This window comes from Colius striatus, chromosome 11 (assembly GCF_028858725.1).
Source record: "Colius striatus isolate bColStr4 chromosome 11, bColStr4.1.hap1, whole genome shotgun sequence".
Lineage (NCBI taxonomy): Eukaryota > Metazoa > Chordata > Aves > Coliiformes > Coliidae > Colius > Colius striatus.
The window spans coordinates 10,732,781-10,748,670 of record NC_084769.1 but is presented as its reverse complement, the minus strand read 5'-3'; the positions used below and the strand labels follow the sequence as shown (position 1 = coordinate 10,748,670).

The 15,890-nt window shown below is 45.4% G+C and overlaps 1 protein-coding gene across 1 annotated transcript in view; it reads right to left on the bottom strand.

The window, feature by feature from the left end:
- The window catches only part of ESYT3 (extended synaptotagmin 3), a 34,196-nt gene that overhangs the window by 1,437 nt on the left and 16,869 nt on the right, over positions 1-15,890 (bottom strand). The window contains exons 8-22 of the mRNA XM_062004738.1: positions 14,818-14,938; positions 13,710-13,883; positions 13,108-13,190; positions 12,312-12,360; positions 11,580-11,669; positions 10,396-10,458; positions 10,233-10,301; positions 8,959-9,024; positions 7,525-7,611; positions 6,560-6,709; positions 5,640-6,079; positions 4,026-4,115; positions 3,356-3,487; positions 818-923; positions 260-309 (exon numbers count right to left, since the gene is read on the bottom strand). Of these exons, the coding sequence (XP_061860722.1) occupies positions 260-309; positions 818-923; positions 3,356-3,487; positions 4,026-4,115; positions 5,640-6,079; positions 6,560-6,709; positions 7,525-7,611; positions 8,959-9,024; positions 10,233-10,301; positions 10,396-10,458; positions 11,580-11,669; positions 12,312-12,360; positions 13,108-13,190; positions 13,710-13,883; positions 14,818-14,938 (1,770 nt within the window). The remainder of the gene's footprint in view (positions 1-259; positions 310-817; positions 924-3,355; positions 3,488-4,025; positions 4,116-5,639; positions 6,080-6,559; positions 6,710-7,524; positions 7,612-8,958; positions 9,025-10,232; positions 10,302-10,395; positions 10,459-11,579; positions 11,670-12,311; positions 12,361-13,107; positions 13,191-13,709; positions 13,884-14,817; positions 14,939-15,890) is intronic.

Genomic DNA, 15,890 nt, shown 5'->3' with positions numbered 1-15,890 from the left:
AAAATATGCTGAAGACTGTAATTGACAGTTAAGCCTCTTATTAAAACTGCTTCACAGGGCAGGTACTGCACTAGAAACTGGATTAACATACGACTTAGATAAAATTATCAGATTAATTCCAGTTAGCCCTGCATTTGCAGGTCAAACACTCTTCTTGCTCACTGAAACACACAGCCAGTTACCAGCACAGCACCAGCAGCCAGGCAGCCTCCCAGCAAAGCAGCTGGCAAGGGCTAAAAGCAGGGAGATGGAAACTTACCACTGTGCAAAGCCCTTTATTAAATCCTCCTGCGACAAGTCAATCCGCACCTTGAGAAAGCAAATGTTACAGCTTTGTAAATCATCCAGTGTTCCTCCCACCTCAGCCCCTCTGGCAAGCCCCAGGGCTGCTCCCCTCAGCCCTAGCCAGCCTCAGCCCTGCTGCTCTCCCCCAGCCCTGGCCCTACTGCTCCCTTCCCTAGCAGCACTACGTAGAAACTTCTCTCCGTCTGAAGAAGCAATTCCATTACTTTTCACAGAATATAAGTTGTTCCCAGAAAGCTTAAAGCACCCTGGCAAACCCTGGGCTTAATGATGCCTGTCTCAGCTTTCCATTTGTGCTGTTGGAGCCATTTCCCCAAAGGGGCAGCAGTGGGGCCCAGGAAACACATCCCTGTGTCTGGAGCACCCTTCCGAGTGAAGCAGCGTGGAGCATGAACCACATGAGCTTCCATGTGGATACAGCCTGATCTCAGCTGTCTCCAGCCTGCTCGTGCTGTTACTGAGACTTAGTTACTTGAACCCCATTTCAGGATATGGGACTATTCTTTACACTTACCTTCCCCAGCTCCTTCCTGTCCTGGGACATGAAGTGCCTGCTGTTCTTCACTGCAATGTCCAGTGTCCTTTTCTTGACATCTTCCAAAGATTCAAAAAATTCAAACCTAAAGTTTTGAAATGAGAATAGAAATCCTGTAAGCACCAGCAGCCAGAACACTGATTGAATACAGCATCAGCAGCCACAACTTCAACTGGGAAGCAAGATACAGAAAAGGTGACTCTACAGCTACACAATCACAGAAACTTAAGGGCTGGAAGGAACCTCGAGAGATCATCCAGTGCAACCCCTCTGCCAGAGCAGGGCCACCCAGAGCAGGTCACACAGGAGCTTGTCCAGGTGGGTTTGGAATGTCCCCAGAGAAGGAGACTCCACAACTCATCTGGGCAGCCTGTTCCAGTGCTCCTTCACCTGAACAGGGAGGAAATTCTTCCTTATGTTTCTTTGGAACCTCTTATGTTCCAGCTTGTATTTATTGCTCCTTGTCATTGCCCATCACTGAGAACAGCCTGGCTCCATCCTCCTGACACCCACCCTTTACATATTTGTAAACATTAATGAGGTCACCCCTCAGTCTCCTCCCAGCTAAAGAGCCCCAGCTCCCTCAGCCTTCCATCATAAAGGAGATGCTCTACTCCATCATCTTTGTGGTCCTGTGCTGAACTCTGTCTAGCAGCTCCCTGTCCTTCTTGACAGCTCCCTCCCAGCCTTCTGCTGTGTCAGCCACTGCCCACAGTTTAGGATCATCAGCAAACTTGCTGACAGTGCCCTCTGTCAAGGTCATTAATGAACATATTGAAGAGTGCTGTTCCCAGCACTGACCCCTGAGGGACTCCACTAGACACAGGCCTCCAATTAGACCCTGCCCTATTGATCACAACTCTCTGATCTCTTCTTTTCAACCAGTTAACAATCCACCTCACTATCTGATCACCTAGCCTACACCTTCTCAGTTTTCCTGTGAGGATGCTGTGGGAGTGTGAAATGCTTTACTGAAATGGAGATAAACCACATCCACTGCACTACCACCATCTATCCACCTGGTTACATCTTCATAAAAGGCTATCTATCAATCAGGTTGGTCAAACATGACTTCCCTTTGGTCAAGCCATGTTGACTGCTCCTAATGACCCTCTTGTTCTTTAATGACTGGAGACAGCACCCAGGATAAGTCATTCCATCACCTTTCCAGGGATGGAGGTGAGGCTGACAGGTCTGTAGTTACCCAGCTCCTCCTTCTTGCCCTTTTTGAAGACTGGAGTGACATTTGCTCTCCTCCAGCCCTCAGGCACCTCTCCTGTTCTCCATGACTTACTGAAGATGATGGAGAGTGGTTTAGCCATGGCTTCCACCAGCTCCCTCAGCACCCGTGGGAGCATCCCATTGGGGCCCATGGGTTTATGTACATCCAAGCTGCTCAACTATGAGCAATCTTGTAAGTTGGTTCATGTTGTAAGGAATCTCTCCCAGGCCTCATGAAATACTCTGTCACCGTTTGCAAGGCCAAAGGGAAGAAGGAAAACACGCATCCATGCTGGAATGCTATTTGCCATCATTCTCCCCCTTCATGGAAGGGCAGCATGTTTTCCCTGCAATCTTTATTACTCAGAGGAAATAGCTGAGCCAACCCCCCAAGCTGACAAAGTCAGCTTCTACCACATTAAGAGCAGACAAAGGTTGAAACCTGTGGCAATTAAATTCTTAATGGCTGTGACTCATGCCTCTGGCACACACCATCTCACGTCAAGTGAGTTTTGTCCATGCTAAATCATTTAAGTTCTGCCCACCTGAACAGCTTTTCCTCAAGTCAGAGCTGTAAAACAGGTACAGAGCGTTGTGGAGCCGAGTGTTTCTCAGCCTCCTGTACTCAGCTGAGGATGGAAAAAAGCAGATGCTACTCCTCTGCTGGTATTAAATCAGTGGTGTACACAAGAACAGGCAGAACCAGAGTCCACAGATCTAGTGTTTTGCGGTAAGATGAAATATTTTCTAAGTCTTTTATAAGTCTTTTCTCCATTTCTGGCCTGTGCTGAAGTATACCGAAAGGACTCAACAGAGGAAAAAACTGAGCCCAGAGTTCACACATCTTCACATGTGAGCCTTCCTTTAAACATGGGATTAGAACCACCTCTCCAAAGAATGGCCCAGTCTCAAAAGGCTTTGTCTTTCTGCCCTCACATTTTGGGAAGCTGTCAGAATAAGCATCCAGTAAGGAAGCATGAGGAGAGAAGAGGCTTTCGGAGACACCTGAAGGGGAAGGCTGCCAGGAGGATGTCTGTGTGCAAAGCAGCAGGCACAGCTGCATCTGCTGGGATCAGGGCAGGGGTAGGAGAAAGAGCTCCCCTGATGTGTCCCCCTGCAGGGAACAGCCCCACCAGCCCCACAGCAAGGCCAGCCCTAACAGCTGAAGTGACATTTGTTTTCAGAAGCCCTGCAAACGTTGACAAGCCAAGCCTTGGGAGCACAGGAGCATACCTTGGGTGAGCCCTTTCATTATACAGAATGTTTCAGCAGCAATCATAATTCACATTTTCTTACTTTTCATCGTATTGGGGGTTCAGAGTTTTCTTCTTAATGGAAGTCTTCTTCCTGCTTGTCCACCTTCTGTCTGGGAGCAGGTAGATGCGAACATATGGATCTACCCCACGATTGGAAGAGGGTACCAAGTTTCTGTTTAAAGAAATACAGTGTTGACAAGCAAGACAGATTTTCCCACTATGTGTTTTAATACTTTGTCTCTCTCAGAATCAGACCAACCCTTCATGGGCCTCCCATTTATCTTAGCAGGTGGAACAGATGCAAATAAAACTTTCAAGATGTGAAGCTCAACAAACATTTTCACTACTGAGAATGTGGCCACTTATTGGAGTTCCTAAATGAACATCCACAACTTCAGCCACGGGTGTTAATCATGGTTGTGATGTCTATCATGGCATCCCAAGACATGCATCAGTTGTCTGTGCTGTTCAGAGGAAGTTTTGGGTGGATGAGAGTGACAGTATCTCTACAGCAGTGAGCACTGTTTGCTGCCAGCCTCACAGACCTGCTACTGGCATTGACCAGCGCTGGGCTTAGCGAGGCTGTGTAGGCTGCAGTCAGCCAACACTCAGGCATCTCACGCTGCTGCTGGTTGTGCTCCAGCTTTGTTGGCTGTCTGACAGAGCTGGGGGAGCTCTTCCCTTTCCCTTCACAGCTCCATGTGTGTTACCTGCAGCTGTTGACCAGCACGACCAGGCTCTGCCGAACAGATGCATAGCGCACCGTCAGCTGGATCTCACCAAGAGGCATCTGGGTCCCACTGCAAGACAGTCACACAGGCAAAGCTTTGACATGCAGCTGTTTACAAGACCACACACACAGAGGACTAAAAGCAACTTTCAGGGCTGCATTCTTATTCCTGGCACCCTGAGATTTGCTATCTAGAAAGCAGCTGGACCACAGAGGTTCCACAGAAACAAAACTCCTGCTGGGGCTGGTACTGCCTCACCAGCCTTCTGCACAGGCACCCCATCTCAGTTCCACAGCACCAAAGCCAAAAAAGCACCCAGCTGGCCTGCTGCACCATGGAATGGTCAGGTTGGAAGGGACCTCCCGAGATTATCCTCCCAACCCCCTGCTAAAGCAGGTTCCCCTCCATCAGGTCACGCAGGAACACATCCAGGCAGGTTTGGAAACCTCCAGAGAAGGAGACTCCACATCTTGCCTGGGCAGCCTGTGTCAGGGCTCCCTCACCTTCATGGCAAGGCTCCCTCACCTCCACTCCTTGTGTTTAAGTGGAACTTTCTATGTTCCAGCTTTTATCCATTACCTCTAGTCCTGTCATTGGACACTACAGAAAAAAGTATCACCTCATCCTCTTGACATCCACCCTTTAGGTACTTATAAGCATTGGTGAGGTTCCCCCTCAGTCTTCTCCAGGCTAAACAGCCCCAGGCCTTGCAGCCTTTCCTCATAAGAAAGATGTTCCAGGCCTCTGATCATCTAAATAAGATGGAGCAGCAAAGCACAAGCTGGTATGTTAGCAGCTCCTTCAAGGAGGTTTGTATTTGCAAAATGGGACCTTCTTAACATTTCATTCTGCATGTTGAGTGGTTTCAAATCAAAAAAACCTGCCTAAAAAGGGTTTAAAACCAGTTTCTAAATGAGGCCCTGTGCAGAGCTAGAGAATTTGCCAGTCCAGAAGAATCAGATTGAACAGCTGGAGATGGGTTTGATGTTCAGGTTTATAACTGCTCTGAGATGGACCTTCTCTGCTAATTCAGTTCATTAAGGATTCTAGTCACACCATTCTGTGCCCCAGGAGAGACACGTGTGCCCTTCTTGACAGAGCAGGCTACCTGCAGCCTCACACTTAGCACTGTGGGAAGGGCACAGACATAAGCACACTCACACAATTTGCTTACAGCATTGTAAGAGTCTCAGAATTGGTTAGATTAAACACAGCATCCAAAACTTTAAGCAGATAGACATGCTTATGAAGAGTTTGTGTTTTAACAGGAGTGAGATATTCAGACTTTCACTCTCCTGTTGCTAAAATCATTGGATCTGGGATATACTGTGTGAAGAGCTCTCAAAGAATATAAAGCCAATACACAGAGCATCTCTTAGGAGAGACAGAAAAGGAAATGCTTTCATTTTATATCTGATCTGAGAGTCCCCCTGTAATTTACTTTGCTATTGACTGGAATACTTGGGCCTGTTCTTGGTGAGGTGATTTGAGACCCAAGACTCTTGCAGTGTTGAATTCAACCGCACGCAACAGCGACCTATGAAACCTAAACCTTCCCAAGAGAAGAGCAGCTCAGCTGGAACAACCACCTACTTGTGAAGTTCCAGATTGCTGCTACTTAATTCAAAGCAAGAAGAAGGCAGAGAGCCCAGTGAAGCCACACTGGGCGCGAGCCTCATTTCCTGCACGACCGGCAGCGTGGGCACAGCTCCCACTCTGGTGAGCAGTGGCACTGACGATGGGTGATGCTCTGCATTGTTCTCACACTCTGTCTCATTAAGGCCAGAAACAGTTTCACTTGGTTCTGCTGAGCTGCCATTTGTGTCTGGGTCTTCCTTGCCATTCTGTTTTGGCAGAGATTCAGGTTCTGCAGAGTCTTTGCTCACTGGGGGTACTTTTGAGACTTCTGCTTTTGGTGGGGAGGCAAACTTATGGTGGTTCCCCCCCTTCTCCAGGCCACACACAGGACCCTGCTTCGAGGCACCTACACCAGCCTTGACTCTTTGTGGATCAGGTTCTTCAACATTCAAGGCCTAAAAATGACAAGGGAGAGAAATGAGTGCTGGGGTTAACGGCAGCATTAGGATGAAATGTCACCACAAGCTCCAACAGGAATCTGCCATTAGAGATGAGAGAGGCTCATGGGATTAGCTGAGATGTTCTCCTCCCTTGTCCTGCTTTGTACATATTTAACAGAGATAAAATGGTTCTTAGGCACCAGTCTCACTGTTTAGCAGCTTTGATTTCCCAGCTTAGACTTCCTCAGTCCAACTCTTCACTGTCATGAGATTTTCAGCAATGGCATTGCACTAAATTCTAGGAAGCCTCAGGGGTACCTCTCAGCTCCACCACACACTCTTAATTGCACTTAAAGACCTCCTCACACTTCTGCTTTCTACCCATCTGTGAAGCAAAGCTGCATTTCTCCTCTTGCACCTTTCATCTCTTTTGCCTGGTTAGAACTGGATGCTTCCACTGGGGAAGCCAAGGGAATATGGCAAAGAACAACTTACCCGCAGCACAAGTTTCATCTTAACGAAGCTGTCTGAACTGGAGTGATCCAGCTGAAACCTCTGATCCAGAGTCATGTTGGGGTCCTTAAGTAAATGGGAGAGGCACACCACAGAAGTTCCCAGGGCACTGTCTCGATCCTTGTCTTTTATCTAGAGGTAAAAACCCAACCTTTTTTTATAAGACAAGAAACTGCAACACATGCCAGTGGGAGCAGCAATGCACAGAGGTATTTCAGACAGAGGTCAAAATTAGCTTATTTGTTTGGGGACATACTATCCAGTATGGTTACTTCCAAATTGGTGATGCCAGTATTTCAGGAGTGTAACAAATCATTGTGTTTGGAGTAAAAATCCCTTAGCAGAAAAACTAGGCCCTGGGATTTACTTGACTTTCCTTACTTGCTCTGAGGAAAATGTTGCAGGCAGCTGGGATGACAATTGCTCTAAACCTTTACAGGCTTCTTTAGCAATAGTTTGTTCAGCCTATTTAACCTCAATACACCTTCTAAGTTCAAATCCCTTTCTGTAGCCATGTGAGCAGCCATAGGACTGGCTGTGCTGCAATGTATGCTAGTGAGACAGAAGATTTCTTAATGAGCCAAAATACCAAGGTAAAGAGAGGGGGCTCTGGCTGAGAAGTATGAAGGCTGTGACTTCTGACAGCAAAATATTCATGGCTTTACTACAAAGAGGCCTGTATAAAACCTCTTTTACACTTCTCATCCAGAAATGTCAAATTCTGACCTAAGATATAACATGTTACATGATCTGAGAGCAAAGACAGATGTCAGCATCACCTAGCAGAGAACTGCCAGTGCAAAGCCTGTGCTTCTCCCACCTTTTAAGTAGGAGGACCCCAGCAAAAGCACACAGAAACAACCAGAGCTGAGATGACATCCAGCATAAAAGAGGTTTCTTCCTACAGATGTACACTCAAGTGTTCAAAGGAAAGGAGTTTCTCTCACCTCAACATGGAGTGACTGGGAATGAGCACTGTGGACAAAGAAGGTGAAAGCCTGGCCCCATGTGGGATCTTTGCTGAAATTGCAGGTCTGCAACAAGAAGATTGTGGCACATATGTTAGCTTATTCTGTAAGCAGCAGAGACTACCATGACACTGGGATCCTCTTGTTTTATTTGGTGATGCTACATCCCAGCTATAAGGAGAGTGAAATTTCCAGGTCAGAAGCCTGCAGAGGCAAAGTCTCTGGCAAAACCAGAACAAGTCCCGTGGGGTGTGGAAATGCTGAAGAACAAGTCTGGTGAGATGTAGTTGGCCCCAGCCAACGTTGCCTGGACCAGCAGCCTGCCTCACCTGCAGCACCGCTCCCTCCCTCCCTTCCACTCCTCTATCTGGGGAGAGACAGAGCTGCTTCCAGCCCCCAGGCACCCAGCACCAGCTCCTGAGGCTGCAGCAAGCTGGTGGGGAAGGGTAGGAAAGCTGGAGGGGCGGTTTGAGGGGTGTAGAGCTCATGGGAAGAGTAGGAGGGCACAGCTTCAGCACCATCCACTCCTGGGATGAAAGAGTATGGAAAGCACCCGCAGGGACTGAGGCTGGGGCTGCTCTGTAAACAGGCTTCTTCCACCAGGCCACAAGTGCTGGCAGCACAGGGAAAGGAGCAGGGGAAAGCTGCAAGTCTGACCTTGAGAGAGGCCAAGAAGGATAAAAATACAAGCTGAACCCAATTTTTTGATGGATCAAGTGGAGGAAACAAAGGAAAATAGATGCTGGTCCTGTATGCTCCCGCGTAGCCAACAGGATTCATTCCTCTTTGTTGGTGCTCAAGAGAACACAGGGCTGCTGACAATCACATCCAGCTGCCAGGGCACTGGCACACAGCTGCTGGAAGGGCAGAGCTCAGCTGCTGCTCATAGTCACCAGGCAAAAGTATATGTTAAATAATGAAAAAGGAACTGACAGTGAAGTGGTGGAGATCAGATCCATCTGGCCCAAGTTAAAAGAACCCTCGGTGAAACTGTGAAACACAAGAGCCATGTGACCAAGTGAATAAAAGCCAGTTTGATGTAAATGACACTCTGCCCTGAGAAACCATGAGCCAGACTGCAGACTCTCCTTTCTTCCTCTTCAGTCCTCATAAAACTCGAGTATCTTGACCAACATGACTTCATGGCCATGGGCACAAACCCACACAACTGTACAGCAGCTAATTAAGCTGACACCCACTAATCAAGCTGACACCCACTAATCAAGCATAACTCAGTGACACAACACATGCATACACTTGTTGACCCCCTCCTCCTGGCCTCTGGAGCTATCACCATAACTACAGCTTTCCATATCAGGTTCAGTAGTCCTGGCCTTCCTAGGGGCTGCTTGGAGATAGTCACCCATAAAATAGAAAGTAATTAAGGAAAGCAGAAGAGTCAATCAGCCTCACCTTGCTTTTGTGAGTCTTGTTTCCTACTGTGAGCAGGACGAAGGAGGAAGGTTCTCGTTCCATCTTCTGTCATTTAACACAAGGCAAAAAAATGGAAGAAGAGACATTTATAGTTGATAAGGAGCAATATCAAACCACTACTCAAAGTAAGTTGCTGGAAAGCTGATTTCAGATGTGGGGCATCTGAAGGGTACAATACACAGGAAAGACTCCAGCCACAGCACAGCACAGTCCTACCCTCTGCCATCAAAAGTGTACATTTAAGACAAAGTTTTATGAATTTAGGTTTCAATAGGTGAGCAGTTAAAAATATCAGAAGCTGGGAGGAAACAGAGAAAAGAGTTGAAGGCTCAGTAGGAAGTCTTCATCATTCCGGAATGAAACAGGACTGGTTTCTAAGGCTTAAGACTTGCTGTAAAGCATCTAGAAGTGAGTCTTCAGCATCAAGTAACATTTTCTCTCCAGAAGCAGTAATACTGAACCTCTTGTACAGGGCCTCTCTGCACTAATGCCATAGAAGTTAAGGCTGAGCACCTGTTCTTGGCATGACATTGTACAAAAAGTGGATACAATGAAGTCCATGATTAAGGATTATAGAATGTGATGTGTAACTGTGCTGGTAACTGATCTAAATTGTACAGATTGCATTTAGGAGGGGAGCTACTCAGAGAGAATGGGTAATTTTATCCATGGCTCAGAGCTGTGGTTGTGTGTAGCTTGTTCAAGAAAAAAGGGAGAAAGATATTCTTCCCTACACTCACCATTTACATCACAGAAGGAAAACACACTATTTGGGGGAAAAAAAATCAAACAGGAGCAAAGAGAGAGTAGACATGAATGACAGAGTGGTTCTGAATCCCCCTGAAACTGAGGAGAAAGGAGTCTAGTGGTCAGATCACAATGGACAGGAAAGTTACCACAAACAAGTATGTCTCTCCCACCCCAGTGTGGGAGGTCAAGCTGGAACAGCTCAGCATGGAAAGAGCCCCTGCAGCAGCAGAAAGGATAACGTGACTTGAACTCATATCTGTAGGCTCCATGTCCAAAGCATGAAATAAAATCAAAGACAATGCCCCCCCACAATCTAATATCTCTGGGCTGCCTTCCCCCTGGGACCTCCCAGACTTTTTCAGTCACTATTTTGAACCTCTGGTCACTTAGATTCTGACAGTGGAGAGATCATTCCTTTTTAACCACAGCTAGCTTCAGTTGCTACGATACTGCATCATCCAGGATGTTGTTTTGCAAGCATAGGAAAAGAATATACATTTTACCTTGAGGTACTTGTTATTTTTGATCTTCTTTGCTCCACAGTCACCATTGGAATACTCAAAGTGGTTTTTCTGAATTAGTAAAAGAGCATTTAAAAAGAATTAATTTGTGGGCTTTGAAAAAGAGGTTAGGAGTGAAGGCTGTCTGCATGTGGTTTGTACTTACTGGAAGGTTGAAGGCACTGTCCAAGTAGACTATCAGAATAGCTGTAGACAGACCCTTCTTATCCTGCAAAAGCCAGCAAAGACAAAACAAAACACAAGATAGTCATGATCACCCATCAAGGACAGTGTAAAGCACGACACAGATTCAAAAGACAGTTTCTGAAAGCTAAGCAGCTCTTCACCTTTCTCCTAAAACCTGCAATTTGGAGGAGCACAAGCCACTCCAGGATGACAGTTTTAAGCAGACCAGTAAGAAGAAGTGTAAGTCTTTTCAATTCACTGGCCTCAATGCTTTTCAATCTCTCTAGTGCAGAACTGGTTGGATTCCCCAGTGCAGCAAGATGCCTAGAACGATGCTCACCCACACACCAACATCAGTAATCCAGTGTCAGTAGAGCAAAGCCTGGGAACAATCTTTATCCACCTCAGTGGAACTCAAATGCTTTTGTTGATTATGAATAAAGAGCATCCTTGGGAAACGGGCTTTATCCAAGTAACTCTGCAGGACAAGTGTCCTGGTTTCAGCTGGGACATTGTTCATTTTCTTCCCAGTAGCTGGTAAAGGGTTGTGTTATAGACTTAGTGTGAGAATAATGCTGATAACACAGGGATGTTTATAATTGTTGCTGGAGGGAGTCGGCAGGGAGGTGTGGATCTCCACTCAGGCATCACTCAGCGTTTGGTCAGCAACTGCATAGGGCATCACTTGTCTTTTCTTGGTTTTTATTTCCCTTTTTGTTATCTTCCTTTTTGTTACTATTATTATATATTATTGTTATTTTAATAACTAAAATTAACTATTTGCAAGCACGGCCCTACCAAGCACCAGTGCTGGTTATTGTCTATGACTGGTTCGGGTTAGAGGCAGAGGTTCTACACAGAACCTAGATGAAGAGGGAACAGAAAAAATAACACAGAAGGAACTGTGAGAGGCCACTGTACAGTGAGTCAAACAAAGCTTTGTTAACTCAAGCAAAAAGAGCTGCCAGATTTGAGTTATTCCTGAATTGCCAAGGGATCTGGGGCAAGCTAACGTCCATCCCCTTGAGGGGGAATCACATCTAACCTTTGTCAGACAAAAATAAACTCTCATGTCTTTGTCTGGGGTTCCTAATTTTACACACTCCTTTGTTGATCACTGGACAGGGACCAGAGTACCTGAATCCTTTAAGCAGATACACTCACCTCGTGCAGTTTTTCTTGGTCATTTACTAGCGAAAGCCACTCCAGTTTTAAATGCAAGTGTCCACTTGCTGTCTTACTTAAGGGAAACCACTAAATGGAGACAACAAAGACTAACTTCAGAGTTGTGAGGCAGAATAATGTTTTTATATTATGTTGCAGTCTCTTGAGACTTACATGCAATAGACATTATGAATTGGACTTTGAGTGCCTTAGCTTGCATTTTTGACACTGATTGGAGCATGTCCATCTGCTTATAGTCACAAGCCAGAAAAAACGTAAACAAGATACTCCTATACATGCAAAGCAGGTGGCTATTTCCAACCAGCAGCAGCACACAACAGGCACCCTGGCATTGTTTGCAGAGTGCTGGGTTGCAGGATGAGCCGTTATGAGATGGGATCATTTCTTCCCTCAGCAATCAGACTGCTTCACCAAACTTTATCTGTAGCCTTGTACAAAACATTTGGTACATACAGGACAAGAGATATCAACACAAGATACCCCACTGCTGGCTCAGCATAACCTCAGGGCTGTCTGAGGTTGTACAAATTATTGTCATGGCTACTTCAAAGACTTCTGAGTGAAGGCACTTTCTTTTTGTAAAAATACCACAGTGTGAGTGTGCAACGAAGCTTTAAGCACACAGAAACAATGTAGGGGCAGAGGGAGAGAACACGAATACATATAAGCATACACCACCAGTCATGTTTAGAAATAAACCATGATGTTTACCTCATCAACAGTTCTGTCACTCATTACATCCACTAGGCTTATAAGCAAGCTGAAAGACAAAAAGCAAACATTTCAGTGTATACTTAGGCATATAACATACTGCTGCTGCAGCAAGAAGCCACCAGAAAAAAAGCCCCCACTCCAATCAGTCCCAAATAACTTGCCTGCTTTACTTGCCAGTGGGTGTGCTGGAAAGCACTTACACTTCTCAACTCTCCCTCTTGAGATACTCCAAAACTAAACAAATTTGATGTAAATCTCAAGTTCTGTAGTAACTACCACTTCTAATGGCATCCTAGGATTACCTGCAGGAGCCTGGGACCATTCTCTAACCTTGTTCAAACTTACATACACTGGGAACTAATAACTTAGTATTAATATCTGGACAAAGAGAATTTACAAATATCTAAATGGTGGGTGTCAGGAGGTTGGGGCATCATTCTTTCCTGTTGTATCTAGTGACAGAACAAGGGGTAATGGAGAGAAGCTGGAACACAAAAAGTTCCATTCAAACATAAAGAAAAACTCTTTCACTGTTGAGGTGAGGGAGCCCTGGCACAGGCTGCCCAGGGAGGGTGGGGAGGCTCCTTCTCTGGAGGTTTTCAAGACCCACCTTGACATGTTCCTGTGTGACCTGATATAGGTGCACCTGCTTTAGCAGGGGAGTTGGACTGGATGATGTCTAAAGGTCCTTTCCAACCTCTACCATTCTATGATTCTATCAACTTCCTTCAGTATTAAATCTCTGTTCAGTTGTAGAGGTTATTGGACCCCAGCAAGGGTTATGCTAATTTACCTGCCCATAAAGTCATCTTTATCTGGATCTTCATCATACAAGTCCACTTCTAAGTCTTGACCAGGCATTTCATGAACAACAAACTGGAGGAGAAAGAGGTAATGGTTAAAAATACACAGAGGTTCATATAAGCTCACCCTATGGGCAAGAACATGACAACTTGACAGCTGTATAACATGTGAAGGACATTCCCTGCTGTTTTGTGGCTATAATTGTGTAACAAACACAATCAATTACAGGGGAAAATATTCCAAAATCAAGTTTGGTGTTGAACTACAAGTTAAACTTCTCAAACTGGTATCCTTAACAAGTAGGGAAGAATCAATGCCAGAGCAGATTACACTGATTGATATTTAAATCTGCTACACTGATTGATATTTAAAGCAGCACTTTGCACCTCCTCCAAAAACCCACAGATGTAAATCACATCAAGTTTGACACTTCAAGTTTGCAATGTAAACCTGAACCTCTTTAAGGGACAGAAATACCTCCTCAGTCAAATAACAAGGAAGTCCACCTGCTCCAGCACAATCAGCTAAGAGGAATAGGGGGATGTAAAGGGCTGTGTGTCCTACAGATGGAAAGATCAAAAGATTCAATACCTCAAATGTCTCATTCCAAATAGGATTAAGATCCCTGGAAACTGTCTTGCTTCGATACTGCACTGTGCCAACGCGAAGCAGCGCATACGGGTCAGACTTCCCCCTGATTGCACCAAGGAAACTGTCTTTCTGAACAAGGTTTTCAGCTTCCAGCAGATGAACCCTTATTACTCCCTAAATGAGATATAAATATGGTCATGCAAATGCAATCTTTGGATCATTACAACCTCCCAAAACTAGTTATTTCAGGCACCAAAGGTAATCACCATGACAGTTTTGCAAAGACGTGTACTTTGCTGTAGTACATTTCTAATGACAGCTGGTTTAAAACACTTTTTCCACCATTTACCCCCACCCCTCCTTAAACAGAGACACAATCCAATCTAGATAATTGGGTAGGAAATATTCTTCAATTGATTTGTAAATCAGAAACGTTCATATGCACACAGGAATATAGCCATAGTCAGATGAAGTGTAAAGGTCAGTTCCCACTGACTGAAGGAGGAACTAAGCACCCATTGGCAGGTTCTTACTGCAGAGTGGCCATTCAGCTTCCACTTGGTGATTAAAGTTTGCAGTAGGGAGCACTTTTGTCATCATGTATATTTAGTGTCATTAGTGAGTGTATTAGGTGTTTGATGGATGAAGGGGACTAAAGAACTGGATAGGTCAAACATTTAAGAGATTGGTTGGGGTTTTTTTTCCTGTAACATGCAGCAGAGATGTCACCCTCTGAGCTCCCTGTTTACACCCCTTCACAGCATTAGCAAAAGAATTCAGTACTCTGATACTCATTGCTCATGTACTTCCCTTCTCTAACTGAAGATCTGTGATATTCTCAAGTGAGACTAAAGGTTTAAATCAGTGAATAAGCTCAGTGTCTAACACCATATATAGAGGGTAGGACCACCCAACCAGTCCCCCATCCCCACCTAATTATGACTATCCAACATATGCTTTTATATGTCTGAAATATTACCTACAGAAAGCTTTACAATGCAGGTTTAAACAATCGATGCAGGAACTTAAGACTTGCATGCAGAGGCAGACTCAGGCAGATTTAACACCCTCACTGAAAAAAAAAACCCAACAACTCAAACCAACTCACATGTGGGATAGGGAACCTCAAGTGGGCAATGTTCATGTTCTTTTTCAGAGGCACTGTGATCCTGTTTGGGAGAACCAGCCGTGCAGCAATGAAGTCTTGAATTAATGAGTCTGATATTACACTGGAGGTGGGGGGAAAAAGAAAAGCAATCTAAATCTCCACAGTCACTCACTGTTTCAGTTAGAACGGGAGAGAGGCACAGTGAAAAAAATGGGCACTGTGAGAGGAATGATACTGCCTACCTTACCCCAAAGAGTTAACAAATATTGGAACAGACTGCCCAGGGAGGTGGGAGAGTCCTCATCCCTGCATGCATTTAAAAGACATCTAGATGTGGCATCGAGGGACATAGTTTAGTGGTGGACTTGACAGCGTTTCCTTTATGGTTGGACTTGATTTTAAGGATCTTTTCCAGCCTAAATTATTCTATGATTCTATGAAAGATTGCCTATGTACAACAGCACAGGGGCAGAGGAAACCTATGCTTATGACTTCTAGCTTAGAATAAGAGGAAATGGAGAAGACAGGTCAACACCAAAGCCAATCACCAAGGGTGGATGTAGATCACTGTGGAAGGTCAGGCTGCCTCTTACCATAATCAGCATCCATCTGAGCTGCTGCAGAGCAGATTATGAGCATGGGGCAGCCTCTCAAGAACCCTTTCAGTCTTATTCTCTCTCCTTCTGCACATAATCGCCATTGCCCTGGGGCATACGTGGTGCAAGTGCCTGCTTGCATGCAGGGATGTTCCAGTCTAGGGTTACTAGGGCTAGATGTGAATTTGGCTCTGGCAGGCTGTGAGTGATGAATGGAAGCTTAGTCCACATGATGAGATCATCATACACCCAAACAAGTCATACAAACTCATGTGCCTTCTGGCTTTCCTTGGGAATGCCAACACCAGAGATGGATGAGGAGAGGAGGGAATCAGGAATTTTCAGCATTTCACAGGGGGCTCAAGACCTTGGGATAGTTTGGTTTTAGACTCAGACCACGGCCCCAGCACACACTACTGTCTGCTCTCGGTCACATGCTAAGACCTTACTGTAATATGGAAGGAGAAACCAGTCACA